This window comes from Carcharodon carcharias, chromosome 7 (genome assembly GCF_017639515.1).
Source record: "Carcharodon carcharias isolate sCarCar2 chromosome 7, sCarCar2.pri, whole genome shotgun sequence".
Taxonomy (NCBI): domain Eukaryota; kingdom Metazoa; phylum Chordata; class Chondrichthyes; order Lamniformes; family Lamnidae; genus Carcharodon; species Carcharodon carcharias.
In genome coordinates, this window is record NC_054473.1 from 16,954,538 (window position 1) to 16,978,323 (window position 23,786).

A 23,786-nucleotide genomic window follows, 5' to 3' on the forward strand; every position below is an offset into this window, starting at 1 on the left:
ACTCCAGGATGGTGTGTTGCCTCCCTGGTGCCAGGATCCGGGATGTCACTGAACAGCTGCAGGGCATCCTGAAGGGGGAGGGTGATAAGGCAGAGGTCATGGTACATGTTGGTACCAATGACATAGGTAGAAAGAGGGATGAGGTCTTGCATCAAGAATTCAGGGAGTTAGGCAGTAGACTAAAAACAGGACCTCTTGGGTTGTAATCTCTGGATTACTCCCAGTGCCACATGCTAGCGAGCACAGAAATAGGAGAATAGCGCAGATGAATACGTGGCTTAAGAGTTGGTTTCTGGGGAAGGTGGGACCTGTACAAGTGGCTTGGTCTACATCTGAATCAGAGTGGGACTAACATCCTTACTGGTAGGTTTGCGAGTGCTGTTGGGAGGAGTTTAAACTAATTCGACGGGGGAGGGGACACAATGTTAGCAGAATAGCGACATGTCATAATACAGTAAAACTATCAAGTCAGAGGGAGTACAGCTGCATTAAGTTTCAAGGGAGTAAGGCAAGCTGGGTGGCCTCTACTTTAATGCCAAGAGTATTGCAGGTAAAACGGATGAGTTAAGGGTGAAGATTGACACGTGGAATGGTGATATAGTAGCTATCACTGAGACGTGGTTGAGGGAGGGGCAGGATTAGCAGCTCAACATTCCAGGATATAGAATCTTCAGGTGAGACAGGGGAGGGGATAAAAGAGGAGGAGGCATTCCATTTTTAATTAAGGAGTCAGTTACTGCAGTAAGGAGAGATGACATCTTGGAGGGGGCATCGAATTAAGCTTTGTGAATAGATTTTAGGAATAAAACAGGGGCAGCCACATTGTTAGGTGTTTATAATAGACCCCCAGAAAGTCAGTGGGAAATTGAGGAGCAAACATGTGCACAATTTGCAGAGGTGTGTAAAAACAATAACAATAGGGTAATTATATTAGGTGATTTCAACTTTCCCAACATTAATTGGGATAGACATAGTGTGAAGGGCTTGGATGGAGTGGATTTCTTGAAATGTGTACAGGAGAACTTTTTAGGTCAATATGTAGAGGGTCCAACAAGGGATGGCGCAGTGCTGGACCTAATTCCGGGGAATGAAGCCGGACAGGTAGCTGAGGTGGTGGTTGGGGGGCATTTTAGTGATAGTGACCACAACATGGTACAATTTAAAGCTTGTTATGGACAAAGAAATAGACAAGTTGCAAAAAAATATTTTGGATTTGGGGAGAGCGGATTATAGTAAAATAAGGCAGGATCTGGCCAAGGTAGACTGGGAACAGCTACTTGTGGGGAAATCTGCAGAAGAGCAGTGGGGGGTGTTCAAAAAGGAAATGGGGGGGGGGGGGGTGGGTACAGGCTCAACATGTTCCCTCAAGGGTGATAGGAAGGAGCCTAGAGAACCATGGATGACCAGAGATATTCAGGATACGATGAGAAGGAAAAGAGAGGCTTTTAGCAGGCACAAGGGGAGCAAATCAGCAGAGGCATTAGTGGAGTACAGAAAGTGCAGGGTGGAGCTTAAGAAAGCAATTAGGAGAGCAAAGAGGGGATATGAGAAAGCTCTGGCTGGTAAAAGTAGGGAAAATACCAAAATATTCTATATGTATATCAATGGGAAGAGGATAACTAGGGAAAGAGTAGGGACCAAGGGGCCAATCTATGGGTGGAGCCACAGGACATTAGTAAATTGTTGATCGAATACTTCACATCCATCTTCACCTAAGAGAATGAGGATGAAAATATGGAACTTGGGGAGAGAGACTGTGAGTTTCTTGAGCAAATTGATATAGGGAGTGACAAGGTAATTGATGTGTTGGCAGGCTTAAAAGTGGACAAATCTCCAGGTCCGGATGACTTGTAGCCCTGACTACGGAGAGAGGCAAGGGAGGAGATCGCAGGGGCTCTGACCCAAATCTTTAATTCCTCTCTGGCCACAGGGGAGGTGCCAGAGGACTGGAGAACAGCTAATGTGGTTCTGCTATTTAAGAAGGGTTGTAGAGATAAGCCAGGGAACTACAGACCAGTGAGTCTCATGTCAGTGGTAGGGAAACTATTCTGAAGGAGAATATCTATCTCCACTTGGATAGGCAAGGTTTGATCAGGGGTAGTCAGCATCACTTTGTCAGAGGGAGGTCATGCCTAACAAATTTGATTGAATTTTTTGAGGAGGTGATCAGGTGTGTAGATGAGGGTAGTGCAGTTGATGTAGTTTATATAGATTTCAGCAAGGCCTTTGACAAGGTCTCACATGGGAAACTTAAAGAAGGCTAATGCACATGGGATATAGGGTAATTTGATAAGGTGGATTCAAAATTGGCTTAGTTGTAGGAGGCAAAGGGTGATGACAGAAGGCTGCTTTAGTGACTGGAAGCCAGTGTACAGTGGCGTACCACAGGGATCTGTGCTGGGTCCCCTATTATTTGTCATTTTATATAAATGACATAGATGACCATGTGGGGGTGGGGGTGGGGGGGTGAGGCGTAGGATTAGTAAGCTTGCGGTTGACACAAAGATTGGACAGGTGGTTAACAGTGAGGTTGAGTGGTTGAGTGTCTTGGGCTACAGGAAGATATAAATGGGATTGTCAAATGGCAGATGGAATTTAACCATGAAAAGCGTGAGGTGATACACTTTGGAAGGAGTAATTTGACAAGGAAGTATTCAATGCACAGCATGACACTAGGAAGTTCTGAGGAACAAAGTGACCTTGGCGAGTGTGTCCATAGATCTCTGAAGGCGGAGGGGCATGTTAGTGGGGTGGTGAAAAAGGCATATGGGACACTTGCCTTTCTCAATCAAGGCATAGATTACAAAAGTAGGGAGGTCATGTTGAAGTTGTATAGAACCTTGGTGAGGCCACAGCTGGAGTACTGTGTGCAGTTCTGGTCACCACTTTATAGGAAGGATGTGATTGCACTGGAGAGGGTGCAAAGGCAATTCACCAGGATGTTGCCTGGGATGAAATATTTAAGTTGTGAAGAGAGGTTGGAAGCAGAGAAAACTATGAAGTGACCTAATCAAAGTGTACAAGATTATGAGGGGCATGGACAGGGTGAATAGGGAGCAGCTGTTCCGCTCACTTGAAGGGTCAGTCACGAGGAGACACAAGTTCAAGGTGAGGGGCAGGAGGTTTAGGGGGGATGTGAGGAAAAACTTTTTTACCCAGAGGGTGGTGACGGTCTGGAATGCGCTGCCTGGGAGGGTTGTGGAGGCGGGTGGCCTCACATCCTTTAAAGAGTATCTGGATGAGCACTTGGCACATCATAACATTCAAGGCTATGGGCCAAGTGCTGGTAAATGGGATTAGGTAGGTCGGTCAGGTGTTTCTCACGTGTCGGTGCAGACTTGATGGGCCGAAGGTCCTCTTCTGCACTGTGAGATTCTGTGAATCTGTGAAGTGGGATTTGAACTCGTACTTTTGGATTGTCATGTGTGTGTATTCGGATTGAAGGAAGAGGGGGACAGGGACACACTAGCACACTCCTGTCTATAACTGATAGTGACAGTCCTACTATTCCCATCAATAATATTTGGAGGAATGACAGTGTTATATGTAATAATGGGGCAGAAATTACTGCACAGAAGGAATCCATTTGCCTCATTGAGCTTGTACCTGTTCAATTGTAATGATCTACTCTAATTCCATAATCCTGCCCAATTATCTGCACAGCTATAATGAACAGCTGAATTTTGGACTGATACACTCAAGTGGTGTAGAGAATGAAAAGGGAACTTTGTGGTTAATTCCTATCATGGTGAAGTATCTCCTAAACATTCCCTCTATAATTTTACTTTAGTTGTTTTTATTTACTGAGCTACTCTGGATAATTCTAAAGATTCCAACTTATGGGCTCCCCAAAGTGAATGAATTTAGGACTAATGTCTGAACTTCCACCAAGTATAACAGCAATCTCTCTTTTCTGATCCCTTTAAGAATGACTGTCGTTGAGTCCTGACTCTTCCATTCTGCTCCGACTCACCCTCTGTCGTAAATTTTAACTAATTTCCACTCTGCAAGCACTCCAAATGGAATCCTCCCCCAGCTGCCCCATACAGGAAAAAAAGGAGGCATGGGATAATAAATGGCCACCGACCCAAAGAGACTGTTGGTTCAGTGGGCCTTGCACAATGTACTCCATGGAATCCAATCAATTAATCTCCTGAGGGAGTTTCCTCTGGGGAAAGTCCTGAATATCCTTCAAGTCCAATTTTCCTCTGCAGACAGTTCCACAATTCCCACAACACAGGAACCACTGTGTTCCTTGAAGTATTTGATTGTCTCCATCTGAATTTGTCCCTATGGCCTCTAATCCCATTCCTATCAAGATTCACTCTTTATGAAGGAATTAATTGACAATTATTTTTGGTACAAATGGATTCCACATTTCCACCATAACTTTTTTTCATTGTTAGACTTCCCTCAGGTCTGTTGGGTTTTATTCTCACATTTGATATTTCTGCGCACACATTCCCAGATTAACTAGTACGCTTGCATCATCTGTGGATCTATGTTATCCATGCTTCTCGGTAACACTAGACAGGTTTTTGATTGACAAGGGAGTCAAGGGTTATCAGGGGCAGGCTGAAACGCGGAAGTAAGGCAATGTTCAGAGCAGCCACGATCTTACTGAATGGCAGGGAAGGCTTGAGGGGCTGAATGGCCTACTGCTCCTATTTCTTATGTTGTTATCATAAAGACTTGGGTTGCATCTCTTCTACCTTTCCGTTCCTGCTAATCGATTGGCCTTCACTAACTAGTGGCAGGGTCAGAAACAGAACTCGTAAGAGATGTCACAAGCATGAACTCCTTGGCGTCACTCCCGTAGTTACCAATGCATTATGCCAGCACACCACAGCAAACATGTTGAATCGGTATCATTGGCCAAATGGAGCTTTTTAATCTTAAAAGTTTGGTTATGTTGTCTTATGGATATGTTACGACAGGGTGAGAGAGAGCTACTGCAAACCCTGTTCCCTTCTCTACTGTCTGACATCAGTAAGCTTTTGAGAGGAAGTGCGGGTGTTCGCACATGTTTCTTTTTTACCCCAGAGTGTGTGGACAATTTGAATAACTAGCAGCAAGCTTTTTATGGGTTTAAATGAAGAGGGTTGTTTCTTCATGTGCCCACCCTGACACACTCACACAATCATACTCACACCCTCACTCTCTCTGGGAAAGTAAAGTTAAAGACAAAAGTGAATTTTTATGAGTTATAGACATAAGAATAGTTCATAATTCACATGATTGGCTTGTCTTGGGAAACACGTGTTGCAGGCCCTGATGAAGAATATGTTTTCACCCCTGAATTATAGTCTAGATGAATTCAATCGCTGAAGCCATATATCAGAGCTGTTGTTGGATTCTCTTGAAGAGATGGACTTTCTTCAGTTTACAAAGCTGGTTACTTGTACTCTCAATACCAGCAGGTCGGTTTGCTATATTGGCGGAATTGAAAGTGAACAGGTTTGGAGACCTTACAATGTTGCAGACTCCAGTTCTTAAGGCATATGTGTTGTTGCCCTTTTCAGACAGCACTTAAAGATTTAATAAGGGGGAACCAACATGGCTGCCTTACCATGTGGCTTCTCAGAGTCCCCTTTTTACCAAATATAAGGTAGGGCTTAAGTTGATGAGCCAAATTCTGTTATTGTTTGCAGACATTCACCCTGGGAAGGTTGAGACAATCACCATCTTTGTTTCAGAATGACCTATTCAAATCAGGAAATAACTTTCGGATGGTCTCAGGAGATGGGTAGTGACATTTTTTAAGTCTGGAATGTGTTCTTCTGAGACAGTGGCAGTTTTTGAATCCAAAGGCCAAGTCAGATGATGGCCATCTTTTGCAGCATTTTATTTTCTATTTTTAAAAGAAAAATCGGTCCCAGAATATTCCACACTGAGTAAATTTCATGTCTTAAAAGTTATGAATAGGACATGCCTTTCCTGGGCATGAAACGTGAAAGGATAGACAGATAGGGTCTATCTACTGCAGTACAGAGAGGGTAATTTATGCCAATCACTGCCTTTTTACTGATAAGCTGTGGAGTCATCTTGCACACTGGCAAGTATTTTGTGACTGGTTGGCATGAGCACATGTCTGAAACACAGGGAGGTGCGAACATGCCAATCTCCCACACTACAGCACTCAACTGAGAACCACTGCCTCATGTGTCCTTATGACAAGCACCCATCTGAACTTACATTGTTTCTTGGACATCTGTCTCATTGGCCATTGCTAGTCTCCACTTTTGGTTCTCCACTGTATAATCTTACCCCATCATTGTAGATATTACCCTATATTGATGATGATCTTGTCACATATCACAGGTATTGGCACAGGTGTTTGCTGATGCTTTACCCAGTGGCCTGAATACTGAGTGTAAATAGGATATTCAACACCAGCCAAGCCTACACTTGTCCTCACCCAACATTCACAGGTAGACACTTTCAATAAGATCACTTTCTCAGATACTGATCAGGAGTCAGAAGCCTATCTGATTTTCTCTTTTCTTGTACAAAGATGCTAGGGCCAATCAAATTAACCCAAATCCTCCTCCTCCTGGTACCATGCCCTAAGAGGGTGTTGCATTGGCAACCATGGACTTCCATTGGGTCAGTCCATGATTACGCTTGACCTTCCTTCCATCATAAGGTTCGAAGTTCAGCACCATTCATTTTTAAGCATTAATCGAAGAATAATACAGCACCGGGAGTGGCCCATTCAGCCTGTGTAGGCCCTTTTGAGAGCAATACAGTTAGTCCCATTCCCCTCTCTTTTCCTAAAGCCCTACAAATTTTCTCCTTCAAATGTTTATCCAATTCCATACTACTGAATCTGTATCCACCATGCTAACATTCCAACTCCCAACCAAACATTCCCAACTCCCCAGAAAAAAAAAATTCCCTCATGTCACCTCAGTGTTTTCTCATCAATCACCTTAAATCTATACTGTTATTGGCCCCTTCAGCTATTGGAAAAAATTCTCTTCATTTACTGTATCTAAACCCTTCATAATTTTTAAGCGCCTCTATCAAATTTCCTCTTTGCTTTCTCTGCTCTAAGGAGAACAACCCCAGTTTCTCTAGTCTATCCGGGTTGCCGTAAATCCGCATCCCTGGAACCATTCGAGTCAATCTCTTCTGTACCCTCTCCAAAGCCTGCCTGTTCTCCCTAAAGTGCGGTGTGCAAAATTGGACACTGTGCTCCAGTTTTAACATTTATATCACGTTAGTACGTGCTGGCTCTCCTCACTCTTGCGAGCAAAACGTATCGCCTCACCAGTTTCACATCACCGCTCAATCTTCTGTACTCAAGGAAATACAAGAACCTGACCTCCATATTGTCGCCCCCCCCTGCACCCCATTAACTTCCTGGCGATTACCATTTCGAATTGGAGTACACAGACGGAATCAAGGAACTTGAAAAAAGCATTGTGCAGTCTTGCAAGAGTGAAAGATGATGCAATACTGGCAGGTTTTCAGCTTCCCTCCACTATTTTGTTTGCTGAATGCTCCTGCTGCACTTTGCTGTTGGGTTAAATCCCTTTTGCAGCCGGTCGAAACTGTAACTCCGCTTGTTTGGATTTTGGAAATGCAATGTGTTTATGTTGCTGCTCCTTCATCTCCATTCACAAACCATGGGATTTAACGTGGGCCCTGGAGTTAAACAGGAAGCTGGAGTGTGAATGGAACAATATGTGGAGGATATCAGGTAGAAGTCAGTTTAAATGCACCAAAGGTCACACTTCCTGGAAAGCCTCGAGCTTCGCCACAGCTGAAAACATGAACAAGTTAACCGGGATGCCGTTGCCATGGTAACACAAATGGCAGGCTTCTCTCTCTGCCTGTGGAAAAGTGCACAATGATGGGGGGGTGGGGGGGGTGTGCATTGATGTGCTACAACATGCCACATCTGCAATAATGCAGTAAACCTTTCCCTCTGAACGCACCCCCTGTGCCCCTCACCATCCCCCCCCCACCCCACTCTTCTATGTAACCCCTCACCCCACCCAAAATGGTGGCATTAGAACCAAGGTTTTGGGGGTGGGTTGTGTTTGAATATCTTCATGAAACAGCAGCACAAGGCTCAGGATTACTTGGCACAGGATTTCCTTTGTGAACAAATCATTGACATCTGGCCTTTTGAGAGTCGTGAGAACCCAACAGTGGACTGACATTCAATCTCGAGGAAAAGCACAACATTCACACTGCACACATGGTCATCAACGGCCCAGAGGTCAGATCATTTAGGTGGCCCTTTCCTGTGGAAATACTCTCGGCTATAGACAATCGAGCTAATGTTTAATGAACAATGGATGTCCCACCAAACTCCACTGGATTAATATTATTATTAGGCCCACAATCCCACCAGCCTCCAGTTCAGATAGCAGCAGTCAACAGGCTTCCTGGCCGCTGGCAATGGTGATCTCTGACCACTACATCAATGCAACATTTTTGCCCTCTAACTGTTCCCTTTATCCCTCCTAAAGGTATTTTATCTTCCTTTAATGACCTGGTTGAAATAGTAAACTGGCTATGAGGAGCTCACACCTCTCCGAGTATCGGTACCTCATACCGCCTCATCACTGGAGTTTCTTCCAGCTCAGCCCCAACCCAACCTTATACCATGGATGTCGGAGTATAATTCAACCTTGGGAGCCTCAAAAAAATCCCTCCAGAATGGGGGAGGTTGACTTATAAGGCACGTATAAAAGTGAAACGCTGCCATGGGTGTGGGTAATCGCTATTTGGAAATGTCATATGCGTCCAGTGCAAAGAATGGGTGTTTCTTAAACTCCCACACACCTTCGCAATACAGTCCGTATTGCCTGATTGATCCTTTACAACCAGCTATAAGGTACCGGTAAGTAAAACATGCATCTGTGGGGACAGAATTTGAGGTTGATTACTAATGTGAGTATGGAATGTCATGGCTGAAAAGGAGGTCGACTTACATGCCAAGTATAAGCAAAAACATGACTTCTGGGGTCAGAAAAATGGGGTCGTCTTATACGCCAGTTGACTTATATGCCACAATTTATGGTAAGTAAAAAAACTACCCATCCATCATTCGCCTTGAAAGCTCAATAGTGTTCTCAGAGAAATAGAGTCACAATCCGTTTCTTAAATTATTCCCTTGTCCTAACAAAGCATCGTACAGAGATGGACTGGATATGTGGGAGTTAGCACTTACATTGTTGGGATCAAATTCCAGAGGATGAGGACATCTCTTTGAACCCGACCAGAAAGGAGCTCCTGAAGATGTAACCTGGAAGAAGATTAGGAATTTTATCAGGTTGAAGTCCAGCACAGATTAGCTCAATCCAAACAAAGCACTATTGTATACGGGATAACTTCAAGCTTTTAACACTTTGGGGCTGGATTTTCACAGAGTTAGGAGAATGTGTGGAGGGGTGAAAATGGCAGCCAGGATCCGATTCCGGGATTCCAGACCCTATTTCTGAGGTTTCCCATTTTTCCTTTTGAGGGTGCGGGATAGTCCGGGACACAAACCTGCACCCTAAGCTCCTGCCCGCCTCAGCGCCAGGAAAATAGTGGATTTTCATTCTGGGGGCGGAGTGAGTGTGGACCGCAGTCAGGCTAGCTAACCCGGGAAAAGATCAGAGGCAGCCACAGGGCCTGCTGGGTGTCAAGGTGGGCTGTTTAAAGGCAAGGTCCCAGTTATAATAAAGTATGCCCCTCTAGCCCCATCACCCCTCACTACTCTTAAAAAAAAACACCTTTTTACTATATGTCAATAAAAGTGTCAATCATCCAGGCCCATTGATATATCAATAGCAGAAACTACAAGTACTTGAAACCTTTACCTTGTGTAAATAAATGTTTTTTAGGTTGCAGAAAGCTCAGAGATCCATTAGACTGTTAAAATGGCTGAGCCCCTGGGAAAACATTGCTTGTGTGACAGATCTGGCTCTCTGATCTCTTCTGTCAATTGCACAATTTTTATTGCACCTCTAGTGAAAAAGGAGTTCCATCACTTTCGGTGTCATTGGTTCTACACAGTGTATAGTGGGTGCATGGGCATGGAAGTGCCACACCATGGCACAGGCAAGCATGAGGAGCCATAGGGTGTGTATATGGGGGGCATACCTTGGCATGGGCAGGCATGAGGTGCCATATAGGGTCAGTAGGAGGCTTGGGGATTGTGTGTGGGGGTGCGAGGGATGATGGGACTGGGCGGGGGGGGGGAGGGGGGGCTTACTTTATTATAACTGGGACCTTGTCTTTTAAGCAACCCGTCTGGGCACCTGGCAGCCCCTGTGGCCGCCTCTGAACTTTTCCTGGGTTGGCTGGCCTGACTGCAGTTCAGACTCACCCTTCCCCCAGAATGAAAATCCACTATTTTCCTGGCACTTTCTCCTGAGGCGAGCTGGAAATTTTCCCAACTCCAGCTACCCGCCTCGAGGATGAAAATCCAGGGCTTTATGTTTGAAAACACAGGTCACGTCTTTGATATTTAGGCCTCAGGACCAAATCTTACCATTCCGTCTCTAAAGTAGAGACAGGTTGCAAGGTGAATGTTTTTCCACATATCTGGTTGCTGCTGTTAACTACTTAACAGCAAGGGTGAGCAGGTAAGTCTTGATAAATTCACATTGCTGCCACACAAAACAGAGACTGCAACTCCAGAAAAGACACGAGTAGCCGAAACAAGTTTTACTTGGGCATTAAAAGGAAGAATTTGCATTTATATAGTGCATTTTGCAACCTCCTAATGCACTCGGCAGCCAATGAAGTACTTTGGAAGAGTCACCACTGTTGAAATGTAGGGGGGGAAAAGAAATCACTGACAAAGTGAATTCTTACGAAGTCTGGTAGGTGATGTTTTCAACGTCAATAGCCCTGAGTCTCCAGGCATGGAAACAAGCAGTTTAACACCATCATCACTTCTAACAAAAAAGGGTCCAAATCCCTCTGAAACAAAACCATTGCTGCTCTCAGTAAGTGGAAAACTTTTGAGGTGTTTGTGGATTGAAATGAGTTGCAGGAATGCAGCATGGACAATTAAATAAGAATCTACCTGCTGTCTGGGATCTTTGATGGGTGCTGGCTGTCCTCCAGTGCCTTGCCTCAATACCATCTTTTGTACACAAGTTTAGATAATGAGAGCAGACTAACTATTCGACTACAGGGGGCATCATAATATTGCCCGATACCATTTCCACCCAGTGGACCACAGGTGTGCACTTCCAGCAGTCACAGGATGATGATGATGATGATGGTGATGATCAGTTGTGTGAACGAACCGTGGACAATTTTCTCCAGCCCTGGGACTTTGAGACTGGCTGTAGTATCGGCCTGCGTGAGATGTGATCTCAGCGTGGGCTGGACAGTGACCCTGCGACCCTCCTGGATGGCAGGACTCAGCTGCTTGCTGCCTTAACCAATTAAGCATCAGGGGAGTGTTGGAACTTTCCCTTTAACTGGTTAGGTCTAAAGGCTGTGTGGCAAATCTCCCACAGCCTAATTAAGGTGGATTGATCATTAACTCTGACCTCAGATTGATTTCATTGTACAAGATGATTATTTGTTACAAGACTAACTACCACCTACAAGATTCAAGCCAGAATGAATTGTTAACAAGAAAGCTAACCAAATGCCCTAGAAGAGTCAATACTGATGCATGTTAAAAGTCTGTATGCTTGAGTTTGCAGTAGTATCGTGCTATAGAGTGTCAAAATACATTTTACCATTGTGAGAAATGGAAATCCAAATGTTAATGGTACTGGTGAACATTCGAATGTATGTTATATTAGAATAACGGACTTGGGAGCTGATTGAAGTTCTTATCTATATCCTATACCTTAATCTGCTCTCAGACCCTGATGCACTGGCTTCACGATGTAAGGGTACAGGATCTCGAAGCTCAAGGTTAATCAGTATTCATTGTAGTGATATGCAAGTGAGCTGCCACTCAGGCACCATTGGACGAATCAGATCTGTCATTAGTTACCTATTCAAAGAGTGGGTCTTGGCATGATGGACTCATGTTAAAAAATTCAGAAGGATTTCCCATCAATTCCCCAGCGAACGCTGCTAATTTAACTTGGAGACCTTACTGGGGAGAAGTACAGGCCAAATGAGCCAACAGAACTGTGGTGTAACCTCTGTTCTTCTGGGTGGATGTGGGCGTAAATCCTACTCGCGAGCAAAAGTTAGACCCATTGCTAAATCACCAGTGAGACAGTGTAGTCCACAAGCTGAGAGTGAGGAATTTAATTGGTAGAGCAGGACCATGAGCCTATCACTGATCTAGAATTATAAAGCATAGAAACAGCACATCTGATCCAAGGTATGATTCATGCTCTGTTTGAGCCTTCTTTCAGCCTGTGTCATTTGACCCCAATCAGCATACCATTCCTTCTTTTCTCCCTCATGTTTATCTAACGTCCCCATAATTGCATCTATTCTATTTGCTTTACCTGCTCCTTGTGGTGTCGAGTTCCACATTCCAACCACTCTCTGGGTAAGGAGCTTTGTGCTGAATCCTCTATTGGATTTATTAGGGCCTACCTTATATCTACAGCCCCTAGTTTTGGTTTTCCCTAGATGGCCTTTCTCATTCCTGCCTCCGTAATCTTTGCCAATCCCACATCCTGGCTCCCCACCATCTGGTGCTTAAACTCTGGCTTGTGTCCGTTTTGTTTTTCCTCACTCCCTCAGCAGTGGTGGCAGAAGCTCCAGTCGTCCAACCCTCGCACTGGGTTGGCCTCCTTTTGTTCCACCCTCCCCCTGCCATCATATTTTGGTGGCGGAGGCAAAATGAAGCCCTTAACTGTCCGAATATTGGGCAGCTAAGAGTCTCAATAGGTCTAAGGGCGGGTGGGCTGGCTGATGCCTCACATGCCCACCATAGTATGGAGGACTGCTCGGGTGGGCGGGGAGACAGTGGGCTAACAAAGTGTGCTACTTTACGTCTTCCCCACCACCCCACGCCTCCCCCTCAACTCCCACTTCACTGGTAAGGGGGAATAAAATTCTCCCATAGGTGGTAAGGGGGAATAAAATTCTCCCATAGGTGTGGATTTTGTATTGTGAGAAAGAGGATTTTGATATTGATTCAGCGGGAAACGTGATGTCAATGGAGCCCCACAAGGACCAGCAGTGGGGGGGGGGGGGGGGGGCGTAGGCGGTGGCTGTAGCATTCTAAATAAATTGCAGCTGTCAGAGAGTTTGGAGACGGATTGATGGAGCATTCTGTAGTTACATAACTCAACTGTGTGACTGAATAAACATTGGCAGCTAAAATGAAGTCCCCTATCCCAGTGACTATCAAGTGACGCTATCACCCCCTTGACTATCTCAGTAACTGCCCACCAGGCAATTTACACAATGGCGCCAATACTGATGCTTAAATAGGTTTTTCTTGGCTGACGCTGTCGGATTTAAAAAAGTTCGCCAGAAAGGAAGTCCAAAGGGTGGAATTTTCCATCCCCGTCGGGCCAGGAGCGGGGCCGGAATGTGCGACCAGCCATTCAAATGTCGGTGGGGTCTTGGGAGGGGTCAGAAAATTCCACCCAAAGTTTCGGATGTGGAGTAAAAAAAAATTAAATTCTTTGCGTCACTTGGAATTTTTAAACAGAAAAGAATCCTGAACGAGACCATTTAAAAAAAAACTGCAAGAATTCTGTTTCTACATCCGTCTGCTCTCACATGTTATAAACCTGAACCAGTTGCATTTTTATTTTGGGATGTTGCGACGGGTGCGATTGTGCCCGTTGAGAACCTATTTTTGCCACATTACATCCGGCTTTTAAATCTGTAATCTATCCTCCACAGGCCCCGACTGCACACGTGCCAACACAAAGCCTCTTGTTTTCATTCAGGATTAACCTTTTACTTGGCTTACCCCGAAAGCAATATTACAAAAGGCCGGTGTCTGACAGTGAGCTCACAGGAGGCAGCTAGGTCTCATCAGCTGATTTTAGTTTAACATTTCAATTAATTAAGGAATAATTCATTTATCCAGCGGTACCTGAGCCAGCATAAAATTCTTCCCTCTGAAGAATGTATGTGGGAATAACTAAAGCGGAAAGCCCTGAAATCTCTTGGCCACTCTGCTTGGAACCACTGCTAACTCCACCAGAAGACACGTACATCAGGTTCCATCCTAAGTTTAAGGCCACAAATGGGTGACACTAGGGGGAGTCCAGGCAGTGGAAGCAGCCTGGCACTCCAAAGAGGATTAAATTAATTAGTTCTTAAATTATGTTATTAGCCTCCCCTTTACAAAGGAGGTCAATCCCTCCGAAGCCTCTCTCCACCCATCTTTTTAATCTCCTGCAGCCCCAACCCTTTAAGATCCCTGCAATTCTGGCCTCTTGCGCATCCCCGATTAGCTTCGCTGCACCATTGGTGGACCCCCAAGTTTGAGAATTCCCTCCCTAACCCTCTCTCTCTGTCTCTCTCCCTCTTGCTCTCTCTCTGTCTGTCTGTCTCTCTCTCTCCCCTCCTTTAAGATATTCCTTAAAAATTATCCTTTGATCACTTGCCCGAATGTCTCCTTCTATGGCCCGGTGTCGACTTTTTGTCTGACGACGCTCCAACATTGAAGGTGCTATATAAATGCAAGCTGCTACAAAGGAGTCCAAAAGTGTAACAAAACCATCTCCCCGTGGGGGTGTGAAGAACTGGACATCATCAATTTTCCCCAATGGACACCAGTAGGAACCAGAGTTACCAGCTTAAACGAGGCCCAATCTCAGCCTAACTGCGAGGGACATGCTGCATAGCAATTTCTTGATCAGAGTATTTCCGCTAGTTGCCATGCAGAACTAACTCTGTCCTAATGAGTTCTCGGTCATTAGCGGAAAAACTTCAAGGGCTATAGGGAAAAAAGAGTAGGGAGAGCAGTGGGATTAATTGGATGACAACAACAACAATAAGAGGATAGCTCTTTCAAGGAGTTGGTACAGGCACGATAGGCTGAGTGGTCTCCTGTGCTGTAATGTTTCTATGCTCCACAGCTGGATAAAATTAGCAGTAGTCGATGATGCAGCCTGATTTCCCATAGCTATTTCTCACAATATCTCATCTCTTCCATGTAAAGGTTTACACTGTGCACACCGCACTTCGTAATGTTTTGCAAAAACAGCCAGCTGGTGTTTCCTTGCCAGGAAATTTTGCCAAAATTAATTCTGATTTGTTGTGGGGAGGAGGATTTGCACTCATCCAGATAAGGAATGCTAGTGCTGGAGAATTCAGAGTTTCTTGGCATGGAACACGCGGTATCAGGGTCAGTCAGTTCAGGCCAGCATAGGCTAAATGCAGAACACACTCTCTTCCTAACAATGCCTTGAAAGCTCAGACTCCGGAAAGTATCCTTGCTGTATCAGCATGATACATCCATTACCCTGTCATTTCTTGATGAAAAAAAATGCTTAGTTAATGCCAAATTGTGTTGAATTATGAGCTGATTTGTGCAGTGTACTTAAAACCCATTGAGGTCTTGAATGAAAGCTCCCCTAGTGATGTAATTGGTAAATGTGCCACGTAGTATGGTTGGAGTGGAAGAAGATTGGGGATGGGTGGGGGTGGCGTGGTCCATGTTGCTTCAGGTTTAAACCCTGGCCTATACCGAGTTAGGTGATCTCAGTCTGGGTAACAGTCAGGTTATTTCAAGCTACATCAGTGGACCTGATCAACATTCTGGCTTGGACTGGTAAGTGGCAAGTAACAATCGTATTACATATGCCAAGCAATGACCATATCCAACAAGAGAGAATCTAAACATCTACCCTTGATATGTAACAACATTACTATTGATAAATCCCCCATCATCATCATCCTTGGGTTACCTCTGACCAGAAGCTTGACTTAACCAACTATGTCAATACTGTGGCTGCAACAGCAGGGCGAGATTGGGAATTCTCTGGCGAGCAACTCACCTCCTCACTCCCCAAAGCCTGTCCACCATCTACAAGGCACAAGTCCGGAGTGTGATGGAATACATTCTACTTGCCTGGATGAGTGCAGCTCCAACAACACTCAAGAATCTTGACACCATTCAGGAGAAAGCAGCCTGCTTGACTGGCACCACCTCCACCCCCTTAAACATTCACTCCCTCCACCAGTGGCAGCAATAATTCGCCAAGCTTCCTTTGACATCACCTTCCAAATAGTCGACCTCTACTACCTAGAAGGATAAGGGCAGCAGATGTATGGGAACACCACCCACTAAAGGTTCCTTCCAAAGTCACTCACCATCCTGACTTGGAACTATATCACCATTCCTTTACTGTCTCTGGGTCAAAATCCTGGAACTCCCTTCCTAATAGCACCTACACCACATGGTCTTCAGCGGTTTGAGAAGGCGGCTCACCAGCGCTTTCTCAAGGGCGATGGATAATGAGTACTGGCCTAGCCATCGGCGCTCACGTCCCACGAATGAATGAACAGAAAAAAAAACACTGGGCTCCCGCTCCTGACTGACGGCCAAGACCCTGTGTTGGAAAAAGTGAGATGGTGCCACCCACGGTGAAATAACTCAGACACTGAGATGCATTAAGAAAGGGTCACTTGGGCGAGGCGGTGTGGAAGCATCTATGGCACCAAAGTCCCAGCGAGTCTCATAACATGCAAGACTCCGAAGACCTGGGGAAATCGAAAATAAAACTGGCTGAAGGGTGAGCAGGGTCACTTCATTTCAAACCTCTACAGCCACCAGGAAAAGGAAATTTTCAACCCATTCGAACCAGGCTCCATAGGAAAAAGAACTGTATATGGGAATCCAGATACCACTCTGTTCCTCGCAGGGCTGATGGATCAGAACACTGGCTGTTCGCTTTAGAAGAAATTATTGGCTAAGCTTCCACCTCAGTAGAGTGAGGATTGACGCTGCTAGAAAGTGGGCCGGGGTCAAAGGTCACCTCTCTGTGATCTCCGCCAGGTGTTGAAGATAAATATCTGAAGTAATAAAGGGCCAACATGGGGTAAGTGGAAACGTAAGCATAAAGAAAAAAAAAATCACATAATTGCAGTTTTTTTTAAAAGAACATACAGTATGATGAATAGTACTGCAGTACACATTACCTTTCAGTAACCCCTATCCTGCACAGGGGGAAAAAAAAAGTCTGTTATCCATCTTAAAAGAAATATTGTTCAGTCTGTGACAAGGCTCCGTATGAAAATCTCTTCCTATTAAACCTTGCTGCCAGAGTAATTACTCTTGTTCAGTCCCGGTGCTGAAACACTGATTTATTCCAAAGCCCCAGACAGTCTCCATTGCCCCCCCCTGCTCCCGTACCTGCTCCGGTGGGAAATTGTGCAGGAGCTGCCGGATGTTGTTGTTGTATCGTGTCTGCCAGTGTCTCCTGGACCAGGCCACGCAGTCGGCCCAGGACTCGGGCTTATCGGTATCCAGACTCTTGTAAACACCTTCCAGGATTTCCAAAGCCTGACCTTCCTGTAGCGCCATTGCATGATCAATAAAAGAACGGTCTCTGTTTAATGTAAAGAAGAGTCGGTTATCATTTAGAGTTCAGACTCCAGTTAAGAAACAAGTGGTATTACAACTTACACCGTAATGTCAAGTCAAGGACAGACAGTTGGACGCAAAGGGAAACAGCAACAATTTTATTTTTAAAGCATGTAAAAAAAGCGTGCCCCATTCTTTAAATTTGCATTCTAAAGTGAAATATTGCAAATAAATACAGGCACTGTCAGGTTCTATCATCTGCAAATGGTAAAGAAGGAAGAAACCTTCTGAGGTGGCCTTAATGTTCACAACAACAACTTGGATTTATATAACACCTTTAAGGAAGCAAAACATTCCCAGACACGTCACAGGAGCATTATGAAACAAAGTTTGACACCCAGCCTCCCTTAAGGAGATATTAGCAAGGAGGACCAAAAGCTTGGATGAAGAGGTTTGTTTTAAGGACCGGTTTTAAAGGAGGAGAGAGAGAGAGAATAACAACGGCTTAGGGAGGTAATTCCGCAGCTTATTGTCTAGGCTGCTAGAAGGCACCAGCTTCAAAATTTAGATTTTAACCTGCTGGTTGCAGCAATTGAGCAATGGGCTCCCATTCGAAAGGCCCAATTTCTGTTTTGCAGCAGGGGTTTTACCCTTTAGTATAGTGAGCCAGGCCTATGATACATCTAATGAGGGGGCTGATTAAATTGCTTTTGAGTCATGCTGAAACATTGCTAAATGCTAAGCCTAACCCCCAAACTTTTTGGCATTTCTTGCAAACCTTGTTATTTCCTGCACTTCACTTTAGTCTGCTCCTCTTTGTCTCTCCTTTTATTTTAATCCCTTCCTCCCCTCCTGTTTCACTACATTTTTATCTCCCTCACTTCAGCCTCTCTCTCTCTTTCTATTTACTCCCAGTAACAATGTGCACCTTTTAACATAGCAAAATAGACTAAGATGTCTCACAAGAGCAATAGCCACCAAAATTCGAAAGTGAGCCACAAAAGGAGACATTAGGAAGGTGGCCAAGGAGGTAGGTTTTAAGGATCGCCTGAAAAGGAGGCAGATTTTAGAGAAGGAATTCTACAGCTTAGGGCCTAGATAGCTGACTATGGTTTGTAATTGTGTGGTGAAGGGAAAAAAGGAAGACTTGCATTTATATAGTGATTTTCACAATCACTGAACATGTCAGTGCTTTACAGCCAATGAAGAACTTGTGGAAGTGTAGTCACAGTTGTTAATAGAGTCCAAGCCAATTGGTGAAGTCAAAACCAAGACACGGAACTTTTCTTTACTGAGTTCATTGACTTTGTTCAGTCTCATAGCCCTCCTCTCACACCTAGTGTCCCAGCTGTTCCCTATTTATATGTGCTCAAAGTACTTCTTTAAACAATGCCCTTCACCTGTGTATCTTTACAATATAACTAACATACTATTAACAACCATTGTAATTCAGCAAATGTGGCTGCCAATTTGCATATAGCAAACTCCCACAAACAACAAAAAATCTTTTTTTTGTGTGATGTTGATTGAGAGATATCTATTGGTCAAGGCACTGAGGAGAACTCCCCTCCTCTTCTTTGAAAGAGTGCCATGGGATCTTCTTATATCCACCTGAGCAGGCAGATGGGGCCTCGGTTTAACATCTCAATTGTCGGCATCCCCGACAGTCCAGTGCTGTCAGCCTTGATTTTTGTGCTTATGTTTTGGAGTTGGGCTTGAACCTGGAACCATGTGACTCTGTGGCGAGAGTGTTACCAACTGAGCCATGGCTGACACACAAAGAAGAAGAGATGCTTAAGGGGCTGGAATTGTACGATTACAGAGAGCGTAGTACTGCTGGAGGAGGTTACAAAGGTAGGGAGGGCTAAGGCCAGTGAGGGGTTTGAACCAAAAGACGAGAATTTTAAATTGGCAGCTGCAGAAGAATTCCAGTGAATGGAGAGTTGGGGAACATCAAACATCTCTGCACAAGTCCTTGTAATTCAAGAGTTAAAAGAAAATGCAAGTTTTGTCAGCTCATGATGATGGTAAAGAATGACAATATACAGAGATAATATTTCAGTTAGAATGGAATAACACAACTGAAGGATGAAAGGAGTTGGATATAAATCTTTGCAGCTGTAGTAATTATAGTTTTATTTAGTGTGCAATGTACCTTTTAAAAATAATACGTGTTAGGGAAGATCACATGATCTGTCATAACCAATAGGAGAGTACCATGCGCTATCTCAGCAGTCAGTGTAGAGATAGTGTTGGAGTTGAAAGCACACGTGTAGTTGCTGCTGAGTATATTGTAAATAAACTTAATATTCCTGCCCAAGAAGTGTCTGCAGATCAACTCTGTTAGCAATAGTACAACTCGGCCACCCTACAACAGTAGCTTGTAATTTTAACATGTTATTTTCATGCTGATATGTTAAAAAGTGGGTATAGGTTAGAGAGTTGTAAAAAAGACATTGAAAAATAACACATCAAAAAGCTACCAATTAAATAATTCTCTGTTTCATTTCTGTACAGTAAAAATTAGAGGCAGCGGATGAAGTCACCATCGTCAGCTGTCCCTCGATTCACGTATTGTGTCTAGTCAAGGTTGAGAGTTTCTGCCATGGGTCTTCATGTGACTGAACAGGCCGAGTCTTGTCCCGCGTATATTTGGGCACATGGGGCAGGACATCCGATGAGGTAGTGGGATCCGGAGTGCAGGATTTGCTTCCTTTTCTTCCCTTCTCTGTCTCATCATTAAGATGTTTGGACTCAAAAGTGTGGCGCAGCTTGATGGACAAGTTGCTGCTATTCTGTTGGTGGCAAGCTTCTCCCATCATTTAATGTCAATGCTGCCAAACTTCAGGAGAGCTTCAGTGTTTCTTTGAAACGTTTCCTTTCTCCTCCCAGAAGGTTGGACATTCTGAGAGTTGAGGAAACAGGACCTGGCTGGGGAAGACAGTTTTTCAGTCCTCCAGACACGTGTCCAGCCCATCGAAATGGATTTTGTGGGACTTTCTCCTGAGTGCTTGTTGAGCTGGCTTCAAGAAGGGCACCAGCATTTGTTCGACAGTCCTGCCATTGAACCCGGAGGATGCGGCAGAGGCATCGCTGGTGGAATTTCTACAGTGCTCTTTTGTGTCGTTGATACACACTCCATGTCTCACTGCAGTACAGGAGTGTGGTGACCCACCACAAATGCTCTGTACAGTCGGACTTTTGTTGACTTGCGGAGGTCTTTGCTGTCAAACACTTGCTGCCGTAGTTTGTAGAAGGTTGAGCTGGCGCAGCTGATCCGGTGTTGGGTCTCCTCGTCAATGATGGCCTTTTGAGAGAGGTGGCTGCCAAGGTATGGGAAGTGCTCAATGTATTCCAGAGTGTCTCCTTCATCCTATATGGGAGGTGGAATATTTGGCTGACCAGATGCAATCATTTTAATAGGTAATCTTATAAAGATTATCTATCATTTAAGGGAATAGAAAATCAACCCAACAAATTACAGCAAACTGCAGGAGTAGAACACTGGGTCAAAATAGAGTGGGGCACTCTTTTTTAGAAAATCATTCTTTGTAATAAAATCACAGGTAAGAGTAATGGGGGGCAAAAATCCCTGGAATTGTTTCCGAAACAATCGGACTTGACTGTGGGCTGGATAGGCTCTGCGAGGATGGATAAAGGATGAGGGGCCAAATGGCCTTGCTCATCTGCATTCATTTTGTGATTGTGCTTTGGTCACAGCAACATGTGCACAGATTCTGCAGCTGAGGGGGACACAACGTGCGTCACTGAATTGGTTAAATTAGTAGCTGTCAAGTGGACTCGGCTTCGTGACAAAGAACTCCCATCTCTCTAATCATGCAACACGCTCCCATACAATGGTACATAACCACCTCTATATTAAATGCAATGGGTACGTTCAGCACAAGCCTACTTTGCCACAGTGTGTATGGGTGACAGTCAAGCAGACAGAGGAAAGACTATTCGAAACATGCCCATGTGAAAAAGGGAAGAGGGTGGGAAAGATAGAAAGCAAGTTTTATATTGTACCCATTTACAACCTCAGGATGTCACAAAGTGCTTTACAGCTGAGGAAGTCCTTTTTGAAGTGTAGTCATTGCTGTAATGAAAAGTCTTCTGCACAGTAATGTTCCATAAACAACAATGTGATAATGACCAGGTAATCTGTTTTAAGGTGGTTGATGGATAACTAAGGACCAGGACACCAAAAAAATGAGGGAGACACATATATTCATACACTTACTAATAGTCAACTGATAACTTGGGATGAAAGGGTTGCAGTATGAGGAAAGGTCGGACAGGCTGGGCCTGTATCCACTGGAGTTGAGAAGAACGAGAGATGAGCTTATCGAAATATTTAAGATCCTGAGGGAATTTGACAGGGTGGATCCTGAAAGGATGTTTGCCCTTGTGGGAGAGACTAGACCTAGGGAACACAGTTTAAAAATAAGGAGTCTCCCATTTAATACGGAGATGAAAAGAAATTTTTTCTCTTGGATGGTCATGAATCTTTGGACCTTTCTTCCCCAGAGAGCAGTGAAAGAAGGGTCAATGAATATTTTTAAGGCAGAGGTGGATGGATTCTTGACTAACGAGAGAGTCAAGGGTTATCGGGGATAGATGGAATGTGGAGCTGAGGCCATAATCAGATCAGCTGTGATCTTATTGGATGACAGAGTAGGCCCCATGGCCAAATTGCCTACTCCAGCTCCTTGTTCATATGTATGTAACCCTGTATATAATCAGTCAAAATATTACATATTTGAAAAGTGTAAAATCCCTCCTACACACCAGGATACACATGTACATCAATGAGAATGCATTCCCATTTAACTCATTACACATGGCATCACAAGGTGCTTTAATACCGTTTATTGCCCTCTATCCTTGCCAATGGGGAATAATCTCCATGCTGCACACTGCCACCTTTACTCTTCAGTCTGGTTGACACTTTTAGCTCAAACATAGGTAACTAGTTCCTGGCATTCACTTTCCTGAAACTAGTTTCCTTAAACCCACATTTTCACTGGTTGGTTCCCTGTGGACCAGGCTGCCTGTATGACCATGAGTTCAAATAAACACCGTAGCAGTTTGCGAATTTGGATTTGGTGTTTAAAAGAATCTGGGAATAAAATGCTGGCACCAGTAGAAGTGACCATGAAACTGTCAGATTGTCAGAAAATGCCAACTGATTCACTAGTAACCTTTCATTGAAGGAAATGTGCTGTCCTTACCCAGTTTGGCCTATACTAGACTCCAATCCCACACCGATGACTGAATCTTAACTAACCTGGTTGTATCAAACTGCTTCAGTTCAACGCAGTGGCCCACTACCTTCTCAGGGCAAGTCAGGAAGGGTATAAAATAATGCCCTTGCCAGCTACAGCCACTTCCCCGGAATTAACAGATTTTGAAAAAAGTGACTTTATTTTATAGGAGAGAAAAGCCATCACAGGATATCAAGGAGTCTTAGCGGCCTTCTGAAGTAAGCTAGATAGCTATTTTAGGTGTCAGCTCTGGCTCAGTCAGTAGCACTTCTTCCTCTCAGTCAGCAGGTTGTAGGTTCAAGTCCCACTCCAGGACTTGAGCACAAAAATCAAGGCTGATGCTGCAGTGCAATGGGAGAGCTACACTGTGGGAGTTCAGATGAGGCATTAAACCGACGTCCTGTCTACTCTCTCTCAGACAGAGGTAAAAGACCTCGTGGCATTCTTTCGAAGAAGAACAGAGGAATTATCCCTCGCATCCTGGCTAATATTTATCCCTCAATGAACGTCACAGAAGCAGACTGGTTATTATCACGTTGCTCTTTGTGGGAGCTTGCTGTGTGCAAATTGGCTGCTGCACTTCCAACATTCAGCAGTGACTACACTTCAAAATTACATCATTGGCTGTAGAGTGCTTTGGGATGTCCTGAAGTCGTGAAAGCCACTGTAAAAATGCAAGTGAAGAAGGGCCACACGGACCCGAAATGTCAACTCTGTTTCTGTCTCTTCAGATGCTGTCAGACCTGCTGAGGTTTTCCAGCATTTCCTGATTTAGTTTCAGACATCCAGCATCCGCAGTATTTTGCTTTTCCATAAAAATTGCAAGCCTCCCTTTCTTTTTGTTCATTTGCAACCGGATATGGGCAACAAATGATGGCCATCCCAGTGGCGCCCACATTCTTTGAGTGAATTAGGAAAAACCCAATGGAATGCAGTCAACGAAGGGTTAACCCCGATCGCTGCAGTGCTGTAGCTTCTGCAAACACCAGTCGACCTCTTACCACCTTCACCAAACCAAATTCCAGGGCTTAAATGCACGGTCCTGCTCTTAGTTTTGTCTTGTTCTTTTATCATCTCTCCAGATGCTA

General features: G+C 44.4%; 1 protein-coding gene across 4 annotated transcripts in view; it reads right to left on the reverse strand.

Moving 5' to 3' along the window:
• LOC121279936 (ubiquitin-like modifier-activating enzyme 1) overlaps positions 1–23,786 on the reverse strand; it is a 252,922-nt gene that overhangs the window by 131,741 nt on the left and 97,395 nt on the right. For all 4 annotated transcript variants that reach the window (XM_041191513.1, XM_041191514.1, XM_041191515.1 and 1 more), the window contains exons 17-18: positions 17,261–17,456; positions 9,188–9,262 (exon numbers count right to left, since the gene is read on the reverse strand). In XM_041191513.1, the coding sequence (XP_041047447.1) occupies positions 9,188–9,262; positions 17,261–17,456 (271 nt within the window). The remainder of the gene's footprint in view (positions 1–9,187; positions 9,263–17,260; positions 17,457–23,786) is intronic.